Raw genomic sequence first — 14,517 nt, forward strand, 5'->3', positions numbered from 1 at the left:
ATCTTGAGTTCACTCTAAAGTCTCCCTAAGGGAAAGGTGTCACATGTGACGAGAAGCAGTTTATGAGCCCGCAAATGTGAAGAGCAAGAACAAAAAGCCAAATCATTTACCCTTCTTAAAACAAGAAATCCTACTCACTGCAACACCCTCAGCAAACATGAGCACCAATTAACTGGTGAAATGTGAAACAGTTTGTAGTGCCACCAACCCTGACACCAAAGACTACTTTTTAGGTTTTAAATGTTGTGATTGGAGTATTAACAACAACTAGTATTACCTGCAGCTACTACTACAATGTCAGCGAGCTGCGTATGGATCTTGAGCTGCTCTTTTGGTGTGTATCTGTGAGTAATGGTCACTGTGGCATCACCTGAAACGTAAGAGATTATCAATTAATTGTCACATCTAAAATGCCTCTATAGTGTTTATTTTCAGGTGCAAATGACTTCAACAACAGTACAGATGCTCATCAGATTTGTCCTAAGATGCGTTATTTATTTCAGCATAGACAGAACGCTTGCAACACTTGCTGTTCACACATATGAAAAAACATTTCTTAAAAATTGACACCAGATGAATTAATTTATAAACCGTGGACTAACTTATTCCTGAATCAGCTTCATTACGTTCAGAGGGATGACACAGAGCAAACCCAGCACCGAATCCAGTGTCTGCCTTACTAAGCACAATTTGTATGGTGTGCCTTAAGACTCAGTTGTTTGTCACAGACTAAAGCTTCAAGTCCAAGATCCCCACGTTCGTATGTCTGTCCTCAACCACATTTATCAATCTGCCCCAAGCTCCCCAGATGCTTCCCTTGACATTCTGTTGTATACACAGGAAAGACTACCAGTCTCCTACCTGTGAGCCAACTTCATAATAGCATTTCCCCTTGAGCCCAGATTTAGTCTTTGGCCCATGTTTTTGACACATTGAGTGCTCGAGGAATAATTGGTAATTCAAGTTCAGTGAAGTGGCACTGTTTCTTACTGATATTCCCCCTATCAAGGATTAACATGGCTGATCATCTGGCCAACAACAAGAGGTGACAATTGAGGCTCTTCTCTTTGTAGGGCCTGATTGTGTAGGGAGTCTAGTAGCTGTGACAACAAGGACACTCCTGGACCAAGAATCTTTGCTTATAAACCCTGCTGACCAATAACTGCATGCAAGGTCAGACAGCAAAATCCATCCCGTGACTGGAACGCTACCAGATTTCATCAAGGAGAGGCAATCGTGAACGTAAACATGGAACACAATCCACAGCAGCATCAGTATTTACAAATTTCTAATTGGATGGATCTGAGAAGGTTTATCACCATAACCACTTAAGGAATCCACACATCTAATGCACGTATTTTTCCACACACTCAAAGCATTCCAAGTCATCATTTTATGTAGCTCAAGTGCAATAACAGGAATGGAAAAGACTGGACAAAAAGGTGCTCAGGTTTTTGCAGGTGACCTACCATTTCTTGTATGTCCTGATAAAACAAAAACAGCTGAACCCTTACTTCACATCAGAATAGGAATTGTTTGAAGTTACCATGAATAGAAGCGCACATTCTTTTGGGCAAACTCAAAAGATTTGGGGCCTGCTCCTGCATGTATCCACATTTCTTGGTGTGATACTTACTTCTCTGCTCTTTCCCCTCATCTTTGATCCCTCATCTCTTTCAGTCTCTATAGTGCATATTGTCTCCTCAAAGAGAAGCAGATCAAGACATGTTCAGATAATGATAACAGAAAAGTACAGATGTGCATAAGCAATTCCACAAAATAAGGGGAGTTGCCAGAAGTTAAAAGTCTCCCACCAACCTTCTGTAACTTCCCATGAACTTAAATGCATTGAGAGCTTAGACAAATCACTGTCTTAAAGACATCTCTGCCGTAACCCTTTGTATGACAGCGACATCCCAGACAGTACATAAAGCCTGCATGTCAAAGATTCCTTCAGCTTTCTTCCTTGAATACCTTTGGGATCCTGAAATAACAACTCAGACAAAACAATTGGAACAGGACCTAAGTATTACTCACTGATACTCCTCACTTTTCTAATCTAAAGCAGCGTGTCTCCAGCTCCTGATTTGTTGGTAAGTAGGCCACACACATACTCTTTTGAGTGAGCAGTATTCAAAACTGTATAGATGGTCAGAGTTTTCCTTCTTTGGAGGCCTCATTCTCCAAACATTAATAACAAATCACTTCACCCCCTGCAGAAGAACCATGTCTGTTTTTACATGTGACACACTTTCCTTTTCTTGGCTAATGCTCTATCAATCACACTGAACTTAAGGATTCTCTGAAGGGCCATCCTTAATACATGAAAGGCAAATAGAAGTACCACTGTATTCTGGAAAGAAAAGCTTGAAGGAGTCTTAGAGGAGTCTTTTGATACTTATTTTAAGCAAAAGAAGATGTCTTACCTAAAATCACAATCATTATTTCAAAAAATATATACATAATGAGATTCTTTTGAGCTCTTACCCTGTACTCAGCAGAGAGGTTGAGAAAAACCAATGCACAAAATCCCATGTTACAAATACTCACATCTTCCGAGAAGTAAAATCAGTGTAATTTTCCCATCAAGATTTTCATGAGGAATGTGTCTGTAGTCAGCTCCTGAAACCAAGTAATTGCCCTCACTACCAAAAAGGAAAGGAGAAAAAAAAAAAAAGGGGGAAATAAACAACCAACCCAAGCCCCTACCTTCAGATCAGCAGTCCAGAAGCTTACAGACACCTCAGAAAGGGTAGGTTTTCCATTTATTTGTGATCGTGCCCAAACAGAAAAGAAACAGCTATTTTTTTTACACTGATACTTCTGCTGAAAGAAGAGGAATATATTTAGCAATGAAGATATGATACTGCTGAGTCAATTCACTAGCTTATAAAACGGAGATAGCCTCTTGACCTGCCTGCACAAAACACAGTTACACAATTGGTTTTGTAAAAGGGGTCAGATGGTTTTCCCATCTGATCGGATACTGCCACCCCAAGGATGTTAGAGTTTCTACATATAAAACATCACAGATGAAGACACCTCAGCATTTCAGTTTTGTTCATAATCTGTAAGAAACCAACAACTAAAACCTACAACAAGAACAAAGAAAAAAACATAGTATCACACACACACACACCTTGCATCGCTTCACAATAAAAATTATTTAATCAAATCAGCCCAATTGTTGATAAACCCTGACTGATAACCTGAGAAAGTTATTTTTCAGCACTTAACTATAGGTCCTGTCTGGTTCCCATCCCCCTGAACAAAAAAAACAAACAAAACAACCAAAAAAAAAAGAAAGGAAAGAATAAAAAAAGCTTCTGCTGCATTTTTATTAACAGGTTAAAATTGTTCTTAAAATGTGCTTAAAGAATAAAATTATCAACTCTGACACATCTGACATGTCTCTGATCACAATGCACAAGTTCTGCCCTGCTATTAGCCTCTAAGAGAATGAGTGCAAATGATTATTCCATTTAAGCTATTCCTTTTTATTACATTCACATTTCCAATCTTTCCTTTCACTCTACCTCCTTGAGCAGATTATACTTTAGCTTTATGAATTCTCTTTCACTGTCTGTCTCAGCTTTCTCTTCACTGCCTTCAGCTTCTTCTCTGTCAAAACACACCCAGAAATTCTGATAGCCATTGAGGTTGCCCTGACCAGGCTGGCCTCTGGTTGCTCAGAGCAGAAGCAGAGGAGACAGCTAACTGCAGAAGACCAAGTAGATCTTCAAGGACAGCCCAATTCATGAGTCAGGAATGAAAACTACAGTAGACTATCCCAACTACAAAAGTATTTATCACCATGTATAGGACAAATACATACTTAATGCCATTTTATTGTGAAAGAAGGACAAAAGTTTCTTTGTTTTCTCATTGCCAGATGCTTCAAACTGTACATAACCATCTTGCAGGTTGGAAAACAAGAAAAACTACCTTAAAAATAAATCAATTTCTTTAGAAGAAGTAAAGATAGCCTGAATGAGTTAAGTCTTTCTACAGCTAGATTCCAGTGTCATTGCCAGAAAGGGAATATGTATCTATTCCCTTTTTCTGATTCGTATCCAACCCTTTTCCTGTTCCTAGATAGAATAGGTGACATACACAGCATTAAAGACAAAGCCAGTAAATAGGGCTGCCAGTCAAGTAATTTGCAACACGTCAGGAATCAGAACACAGGCAGATGACCAAGAAGCACAAAGTTCATTCACAGGCCAACAAACTCACGGACTAGCCCCCCCCAAAACAAATCATACTACCAGGCAGTCAAAGAAGAACTACAAACTCAGGATACAAACGAAAGAACTGAGCCACAAACCTAACTAACTCAACAGCCGAGAGCTACAAAACGGCATTTAGTTACAGCTCAAAAACATCCATGCAACTACCATGGGTTTTGTAACAAGTTGCTGAAAGAATCACTAAGTCTCCTCATTTGCAGCTGAGAAACATGCAAGTAGTTTACAAGGTATCTCTGTGTTGTATAAAGCCTGTTTCAATCATTGAACTGCACTGCCAGTAATATGTATAACCCCAAATTTGCAACAAATGGCCAAAGTGCTACTAATTTTCATGGGAATGAGGATGAGACCAGAACTATGCACTGATGGTAATTACCATTCAAACACACAGAGAAGTTTCAAATAGCAACTTTCCCACAGAGGATGAATGGAAAAAACAACTCTATGATTAGTAAGAAGCTTTTAGTGTTTTATTATATTAATAACAGATTTCACTCCACTCCTATTTAATATGCCTGGGACTAAACATTCATGTTTACCTCATTTGCGCTCACCACCCTGGCATTTTCTAACATCAAAATGAAGTTACAAAAGGACAGTATTCTATTTGAATTATATTTGTTTTTCTCTCTACAGCACAATTATAGCAGCACATGCGTGCTTCTGTGATTAGAATTGCTTAAAAATATTTCCATTACAACCCCCAGTTTCCAGGGGGATATAAATTGCACTGCAAAAAAGTCCCCTAGACCACCATGTAATTTCATAGAGCTCACACTGAAGAATTACTTCATTGGTCATTTGGATGTTTTCATAATCACCACCTAATTAACACAGCACAACACAGGAATCATGTCATATACTATACATACCTGTATATATGTGTATATATATATATATATATGTGTGTGTGTACAGACACATGTGTATGAAAAACTTTAAATGCAATTTAGATAAAAATGAGGATTAGGTATATGGATATATTACTTATTATAACCAGCACATGAACCTCTGTAGCTCTTTAAGCACACTGCCAGGTATTGTCCTCAACCTTCAGTGCTAACCATGTTTAAACAGTAGTTGTTTCAAACAGAGGATAAAGCGATGACATGACACCCAAAAAAGTCAAGTCCAGAAACTGCTCCCCTGAGAGTAAATCAGGAAATATATTATCAAATTTATTTCCTTCCTCTGGTTGCAAATATTGTACAAGAGAAAAGCTTACTCTTTTTATCTTAAACCTCTGGTCAGTTTAATTTTAATGATTTCACAAATGGAAACATTAAAACAGCATTCAAGGACTTACCTCCAGGCCTTTCATGCTCTCCATCAGTATGTAAAAGCATCGAAATGGGCATTCCAACATTCTTAGATCTGCCAGCTACAACAACATTTTTTCCAAATGTCTGTATTCCTTATAGGAAAAAAAAAGTAAAGAAAAAATATTTAAAAATTGTATTCCACTATTTTGATATAACAAAATCCTTCTTCTCAGTCCGCAACATGTAATTATTTGCTGTTGTGGATTGCTGACATCAACATGACTTGAAAATCCACAAGGCTGAACTTGAGGGATGAATCCACAAAACAACTTTAAGCTTTCACCTTAGAGAAACAAAACCGGCAACTCATCCCAGTTATCTGAATCACCCTTTGGAGGAACTTAATTTCCCTTCTCTGACCACAAAGGGAAATGGAAGCTCTTATGTCTAACAATAACAACACATATATTAGACTTATAAAACCACAACTATGGAATATATATGCATTCTTTTCCCCTTCTAATACTGAATTAAAACGTTCCCGCTTTTGTTCTTGTTTCTTCCCCTTCCTTCACGAGAACTTCCAATCTTCTATTTGATAATTTATCAGGAGATCAGCAGCATCACAGAAGTTCCCTGCAATGCTATAAAATGCAGAAAATAAGTTACCAAGGTGTTTCACTAAGTATTCTACATGGACTTCTGTCTACACTTAATTAATAGTTATGCTACTGGCAGAAGATCTCATCTGCTTGGCACCTCCTTATTTTTTAGATTAACCCTCTTAATATTTGTTCTTCAATCAACCCAATACATTTAGATAACCTACACATTTGAACTCACACCTGACTGCCCTTCATTCACCTTGTGCAATGAAGAGTTTCAATATAGTTCAGTGTCTTACCTGTCCGTTTTATCATTTCCCAGACGGCAGCAGCAGTGGCTGGTATTATAGAAGGCTGATCAAGACACAGACGCCCGATATTCATAATATGAAATCCATCCACATCCTTTTCAGGTGCAATAGCGTTACAAACTATTCGTTCATCTATGTGATCTAGGAAACACACTGCTTTCAAATAACAGTTCTTTCAATTGTCAGGTGTCATCAAGAATACTAATCTGAATTGTTACACAGAGAAACACACAAGTTGGGTCTAGCCAGGGCAATTATTATTATTCATTATGAATAAACTACACTCCCTCTCTAAAAGTACCAATTACAACTTCACGTACAAATTCATCTACTAAAAATTAAATAATTCAGTTTGTGACACTGCTAGTACAACAGATTCAGTCAAATTACAAGAGGCCAATACTCAGCTGAGAATAACAACTTATTACCTATAAAGATAAATGTTTAAGCAAGACACTTCAGAGTCACTTCTGCATTCTGGAAGCGTTAATTATCAAGTGTCTCAAAATAACCCCCAAAACCAAGCATAAGAGAGAAGTCACTGCGCATGCTACCTCTCTCTAAGATCACAAAGGAGACATGATCCAAGTTTTAAATAAATGTACGGAAACCCTAAGCTGAAATAACTTTGCGGGTCTAGTTTTTATTTTCCATATTACAACAATACTACTGTTTTCATTAAGTTGCTAATCAGGATGACCAAAACATGTCCTACTTCATCAGAAAACTGTGAGAATGTATAAAATTGTTTGATAATTATAAGCTCAAAACACTAAATATGATGTTAATTATGACATCTGCACATTATTTATTATTCACATCTATTAATAATAGACATTTTTCATATGCACTATTGATATGGGATAGGTCTGCAACTGCTTAACACCTGTACTACACGAATATTGGTACTGATTTTGGCAAAAAAAAGTGTTAGCCAGTCCTACCTCTGCAAAGTTACAAACCCAAGTATAAAACTTGCATACATAAAGACACTCCAGAGGAACAGCTCTACAAACCATCCCCATACTGCCCCAGAAAGCAAACTTTGGTTAATAAATGTATTTACCTCGTGCTACCTCAGTTACCACTTCAGAATCATACAGTCATGGAATAGTTTGGGATGGAAAGGACCTTTAAAGTCATCTAGTTCAAACCCCCTGCAACAAGCAGGGACATTTTAGTTTACTGCTTCATTGTTTAGTAACATCCCAAGCTGCATCTAGGATGACACTTCCACCTTTATTTCTGTCTCAGAATGATAACTTCTTGCATCTTTTATGTAATTACACAACGCCCATTCTAGACTAGATGCCTGACAGAACTCTGATTGTGAAGCAATATATCCCAATGTCCAATTCAGGAAGCATAACAGGATGTTTAAGAAAGCCAAGTAAAGGGAAATGACTGTTGATTATGAAATTCAGATCTTTCCAGTAAAAATATTTTATAGACATATATAGGATGTTTGAATTTAGTAGGCAATGAGCTCTACTTAGGTATTTTGTGATTCTGCATTAAAATGAGCTAGCTAATTAAAAGATATCATGCATGTTATAAAACTTAAGTTACAGTAATCGCTTGTTAAAAGATTTCTGAATAAAAAAAACCCAGTTAAACCAGATTGTTATGGTTTACAATTTAATTCTCCATTTTCTAATTGGAGGAAGTTTCCTTGTGAATCTTAATGAGAAAGGTCTGTGGAAATTAAGATGTTAAGTACATTGACAAAACAGTCTCTTAGAAATCAAACCAGCCTATAAACCAAGATTGAAGGCAACCACAACCTTGGTTTTATATCAGCTTGGGGAATAAAAAACAACCAAACCAAAAAATTTGGAGTTACCTATTAAACAGTTTTTGCAAAAAGAAAACTTATTAACCTTAGGCAAGTTAGTTGTTCTGGCAGCCATGCTTTCCCTTGTGTCTGTGATAGAACAGAACCATTGCTGTCTGTGTTCAGCTCATATAAAACGGGAAGGAATCATGGTTTATGTAGGTTTGGGGTTTTTTTTTCCCCCACTCAGAAACAATTTGCAGAATTTCAGACCAGGGCACATCGTACTGGGAAGAAACGCAGCTGCACAGCTGGGGACAAGTAGGCTGACATGGGCCTGGGAAGAGAAGATGAGGACACCTTTCCTTCCTCATCAAAGAGACTTCTAAAACACTATCTTGGGCAGGTCGTCCCCAAACAAACAAAACCAATTCAAACTGCATAGACAGTTACTATGTTACTTAATAAGTACATTATATTTGCCTCAAGAAATGTATTTTCCTGGTTTGTTTCCACTTGACTGCAGATAGCCTCACTTATTTCCAGAGGAACAAAGTAATTTCTCAAGTGTGTTACTGTCAGTCTCATTGAATATGCCTGGCCTCCTCTCAACTGATGGTCATACAAACCAACTTGCTGCCATTCCAAACTACCCTCCACACCAAGTTCCTCTCTGCAGTTGCCCTTTCACTTATTACCCAAGCTTTTCAGATGACACCAGGCATCACTTGCCTAGCTACTCTGATATCAAACCTTGATTTACACAATAAACAACGTGTGCCTCTAATGTTAACACATGAAAAATACAGACCCGTTTTCAAAAGGGAAGACTTGATGAAAATAAAAACATGGCACAAAAGGGATTTGAAAATGTATCATATGGATCAAGAAATACAGACACAGAGCAAGCAAGAAGCTGTTCAGCAGCAGCAATGAGCTCCCTGGAAATAGTTTTGAGAAGCTATACTAAGACACTGCTACGATTTTAACAGTCAGTTCCACTGAAGCAGGCCACACTTAGGTTGCAGCCTTTCACAACAGAGGGACATAATGTTTGTACTCATTTGTCTCATACTCCTTTGCTGCTTACAACTAAGAATATGAAAAACTCAACATTTTCTACCTCAAATATCTAACATTTCATAGCCATCTTCCACGCAATTTATAAAAAATTATACAGGAAACTATTCTATTCTAGGATTCTATGAAAAGGGGTTTTAATTGGATTTTTCAAGGTCAGGCTTGATGGGGCCCTGCCTAACCTGCTCTAGTTAAGATGTCCCTGCTCACTGCAGGGGGGTTGGACTAGATGACCTTTGAAGGTCCCTTCCAGCCCAATACTTTCTATGAAACTCTCCACAAAACCATTACCACATCATAAGTGATACACTCAGAAGAGGCACAGAAAGCAAGTTTTCCTCAGGCAAAGATGGCAATGCTCAAAGTTAAATTGTTCCAGCTCACAAAAGTGAACAAAGCTATTTTCTGTTTCTATTTTTACCCCAGTATTGATCAAAAGCCACACCTGTGTGTGGTTTACTGCAAAAAAACCCCAAACCCCACACAACCAGCTCATCATTGGAGTAAGCAGCCTCCACTGATAAAAGTTTCCACAACCTCTAGGCTTTGTTTCCTTCCACTACAAAATCAGTAGTTTTGGAAAACGAGCTAACTTAACTTTCTGCCCTTCTGTTTCTGAAGTTCCTTTGGGAGAAAAAAAATAATTCAGAGTTGTATCTAACACCTATTATGGAAAGAACTTCCTTAACATTTTAAGTTGATTATAACTTGCATATTTAACTTTACTATACAGACAATGCAATATTGAAAAAGTTCAGCTATTGATTAAATTACTCTAAGATTTTTACTAAGACAGGCAACAGCCAGGCCTCAAACTAGCAAGTTTTAAAGGTGAGAGAAAGGCTAATTAGTCCTCATGTAATTACTGTTACAGATGTACTGTAGTTTTTGAGAGGGATCTTCAACCAATTACTTTAGGGCTTAAACATTTGAGTGGACTAGCATCAGACATTTGAAATGACACAACCACCAGAATTATCTTCAGTCTTTTTTTCTTTTCAGGTTTAAATTCACTAAGTTTCAAGACTTAAATCTGGTTTTGAACTATGTATCCATGAAGGCAGACAGCTTAAGAGCAGACGGTAATGACATGATATCCTCCTCATTTTAAAAAAAAAAAAAAAGCATTCTAACAATTTTCCTGAGTACCCACCTAAGTAAGACAAGTGACACAGGACATCTCCCATTTCTGGGGAACACAAGAGTGAATTTGGAGTGCAGCGGATGAGCCTGTTTCCTTGGCTACACGCTTCAGACAAAGATTTCAATCCCTAGGCTGTCAGTGCTCCATTTTTTGCCTGAGTTCTGACTACAGAATCAGTTCCATCACCTGCTTCCCCTAATCTGTTCTTAGTGGGAGAGATGTTTCTTCAATTTATACTGACCACATTGCATCAGCTCCCAGAGTTACTTTCTTACAGTCCAAGATTTCAGTCTCCTTGCCTGTGTTATACTTCCACCCTGTGGCCAACTTAATTCAACAAGTGGCCAATTTTACTTAGCTTACATATAGTACAAAGCACAAAACTTCCTCATCACAAATGCTGATACTTATTACAAATACAAGCAAAGTATCACTTCCTCTAACACTCAGCACCTGCCCCAATTTTTGGTGTTTCGTAGGTAAGTAACAAATGCAGTGAGAACTGTCTGAAAGTGAAGACCAAGACAGGGAGTAACAAAGCTTCAAGTTCACCATCAAAGATTCTTATAAACAGCAACCCCTGGAGTCCCATCTAGTGCTATAAATCATGCCTATACATGCCAAATAGACAGCTCCTGTCCTTCAGAATTTACAGTATAGATTGCAGAATCACAGACTGGTTTGGGTTGGAAGGGACCTTAAAGATCATCCAGTTCCAACCCCCCTGCCATCAGCAGGGACACCTTCCACTAGACCAGGTTGCTCAAAGCCTCATCCAACCTGGCCTTGAACACTTCCAGGGAGGAGCAGCCAAAGATTCTCTGGGCAACCTGGGCCAGTGTCTCACCACCCTCACAGGAAAGAATTTCTTCCTCAGATCTCATCTAAACCCACCCTCTTTCAGTTTAAAGCCATTAAGCCTTGTTCTATCACTACCTGCATTTGTAAAAAAGTCCTTCCCAGCTTTCTTGTAGGCTCCCTTCAGGTACTGGAAGCCACTAGGTCTCCCTAGACCCTGCTCTTCTCCAGGCTGAACAGCCCCAACTCTCTCAGCCTGTCCTCATAGGAGAGGTGCTCCAGCCAGTACTTGGAAACACAGAGACAGGGGAAACCCAGTATGCCAGTCAATTTATTACACTGACTGCAGCAATTTAGGTACCTCTCCATTAGGAAGCATACAGTGCTTAACTACGTTAACTTATGTAGATTTAGATGAAAACTGCAAGTTTTATCAATGCCAAAATACTGTTTTGTCAGCTACTGCCATGCAATAATTTACTGAGTTTTGATTACAAATTAGGAGAAGGGAAATAAAAACCAAGAATACAGCAGAGGTTTTAGAACCTGAGCACAAAGCTGTAACATTAGGGACAGCATAGAAAACATGAACAAATGTTTCAGGCAAAACCTGGAATCATTGTGAGAAAGACCATGGTATCATCTGCTAGATGGCATAACTTGGTATGATATGAGGGCTGAAAATATGGCAAAGGTCTTGGAGTTAAAGGCAAAACAGTGCAACAAGTTAAAAATAAAAAAACTTCAAAAACAACAAAAAGAATAAATAAACTACATAAATAATGTGTGTGTGTGGAGGGAAATTCCTTGAAATAGCACTCAGACTGAACATTAAAAAGAGGCAAGGTTGACAATATTAAATGATTCTCACAATTTAATTTGCTTTTTTGTTTCAAATTAACTGCAGGCTAGTATATAAAAAATTTTAACGTCTCAACTAATCCTTCATTCTGCATTTCCTCTCGCAAGAGCTTTTCATGTCACTAAGATACACTTGAAAGCCAAAAATCAAACTCCTTCCTCTCACATTGACTGTATATGAGGAGTGGAACAAAGTTTCACCTACCTGGGAGAGGCAGCTGAACTAATACACCACTAACTGTCGAATCCTTGTTGAGTTTTACTGTCATATCTAACAGTTCTTCCTGAGAAATGTCTTTAGGCCTCAGTATGATCTCACTAGAAATGCCTGATAAAACAAAAAACATAAGACATATATTAGTATCAGGAAATTTATCTACAGACAGCTTAGTCATTTTGTCTAAAAATCTGTTTGATGCTTAACAACTGTTTTAAATAACCATGGAGGACTTGCTACAAATTCTGCTTTCCCTGTCTGGTCTTTAATGCTGTATTTCTAGATGTCAAGTATAATCTTACCACGGAACATGCAGAAAATAAATACAGTAGCTCCAAAATTAAACAACAGTTTGGAAATCTTTGGAAAATAGAGCATTTATCTTTTTCTACAAATGTGCCCTTGAGAATAACAACTAAAACCGAACAGATAAAGCTGCACTAGCATTACTGGCATTTTATCTGATAGCTTTTCTATTTCTGTGGGACAAAACTTGTTATTAGAAAAGGAAATTTTTCAAGTTACCTCACAAGATTGCAGATACACTGATAGCAACAACACTGAAATCCCCTGTTTAGGCTACAATACTCTCTCATTTGGAGATGAGATGCTGTAGTGACTGGGCTTTTTCCTGCCTAATCAGACACTTAGCTTTACTGTTTTATTTCATTAGGGCTGAAATTTTGCCCTTCATATTCAGAGCTGTGAAGCCTTGGTTTTGGATTGGCTTGCCTGTCTCTACTTTGGACCTAAAAATTCAACAGGGCAGATATTCCATGAGATAGAGCAGATGCATATGAAGACTAACATTACTAAGAAATTATTGACTTAATAAAGAAAAAGGCTCTTCTCAATACCTTCCTGTGAAACTGGTTACTTAATCACTGTCGCCATCGATTCCAGGGCAGTAGGGTTTGCTAACTCATACAGCTGGAATCAGGCTGAAAAACCCACTTATAGAAAAGTGAATCTAACAGGTACTGAGGAGGCAACCTCTTAACCAACTATTTCACATTTAAAAATAATAAAAGTGCCTTGCAGAAACAACTGAAAAACGACATCATTTCACTCTGATTACCTTTATTTACTATGCCTCTCAAAGCCAGTTAAGACAGTTAACTATCAAAAAAATTCCCCAGTATTCTCCTTTAGTTTCCAGTTCCTAATGGTAAGGTTGCAAACTGTTTCTTTAAAACACTAAGATACAGAACTGAACTTACAGCGACCATTCATGTGTCATTAAAACTACTTCCTTAACATGCCAAGGCAACTTTTTTCTTTAGGTTTCGTCAGAAAACAGGAGGAAGAAAACAGTGCAAAATTAAATTAAAATACAAATGAAGTTCGCCTCTGCCTTTTTTTTAATTTTATTTTTAAACAACAATATCTTGAGCTTACCAAAGGATCATCTATATTACACAACACATACCTACAGCTGCAGCTGCTTTTATCTTGTTTCTGACATAGATATGACTAGCTGGATTGTCTCCTACTAATATGACAGTGAGATGAGGTCTCTTGTTTCCAAAAGATATCCATGATTCTACATCCCTTTGAACTTCTTTCAAAACTTGTTTAGCAAGCTTTGTCCCTGAGATAATGGTTGCTTCATCACTATAAAGACAAAAGATACACAATATTTAGGTCTAAAATTTCATAAAGACAGTTTTAAGTGTTTGATCTACTGTGTTAAATCCTTGCAAATGCTTTAATTACTTAATTTGCTAATATTTCAAATACTATCTGCAAAACACAACACTAACACACTACAAATCCACCTGGAGAAAGAAGCGTTTCCCCACTGTTTTATTTGAAGAGCAGGAACGGGCTACCAGTGCACACAGAAGAGGAGCTCACCTGCCACACCCCACCTTCCCAACACAGTTCCCTTCCCCAATTTCCTTAAAAAAAATTATATATATATATTTGTCATGGGATTATTGACACTATTCTTTTGTCCAAGCCTAGATGATACTTTCTCTCAGCTTTCTCAGGACTTAATTCATATAAGCCAGTGGCAAATAAGTCAGGAGCTTTTGTCATGCTCTCCCCACTTTTGTCCTTTCCCTAGCCTTCCAGTAACCTCCCTCTGCCCTTCCAACAGCACTACAGTAGACAGACCTCATCCTTGGGTGAATGGCCCACAACCATTGCCCTACCCATGTAGAAAAGCAAAGAAAAACTCAAAGAATCTCACGCCCTGAACCTGTCCCAG

At 38.0% G+C, this 14,517-nt stretch overlaps 1 protein-coding gene across 1 annotated transcript; it reads right to left on the reverse strand.

Moving 5' to 3' along the window:
• Window positions 1-277: 277 nt before the first annotated feature.
• Window positions 278-13,916, reverse strand: LOC104526815 (probable bifunctional methylenetetrahydrofolate dehydrogenase/cyclohydrolase 2; the record flags this gene model as incomplete). Its single annotated transcript, XM_010170373.1, has 5 exons — window positions 278-370; window positions 5,557-5,664; window positions 6,417-6,569; window positions 12,291-12,413; window positions 13,732-13,916. Coding segments are annotated over 5 exons (662 nt in total), but the record flags the coding sequence as incomplete, so codon positions are not given.
• Between the last annotated feature and the right edge of the window lie 601 nt (window positions 13,917-14,517).

This window comes from Antrostomus carolinensis, unplaced genomic scaffold (assembly GCF_000700745.2).
Source record: "Antrostomus carolinensis isolate BGI_N321 unplaced genomic scaffold, ASM70074v2 scaffold21916, whole genome shotgun sequence".
Taxonomy (NCBI): domain Eukaryota; kingdom Metazoa; phylum Chordata; class Aves; order Caprimulgiformes; family Caprimulgidae; genus Antrostomus; species Antrostomus carolinensis.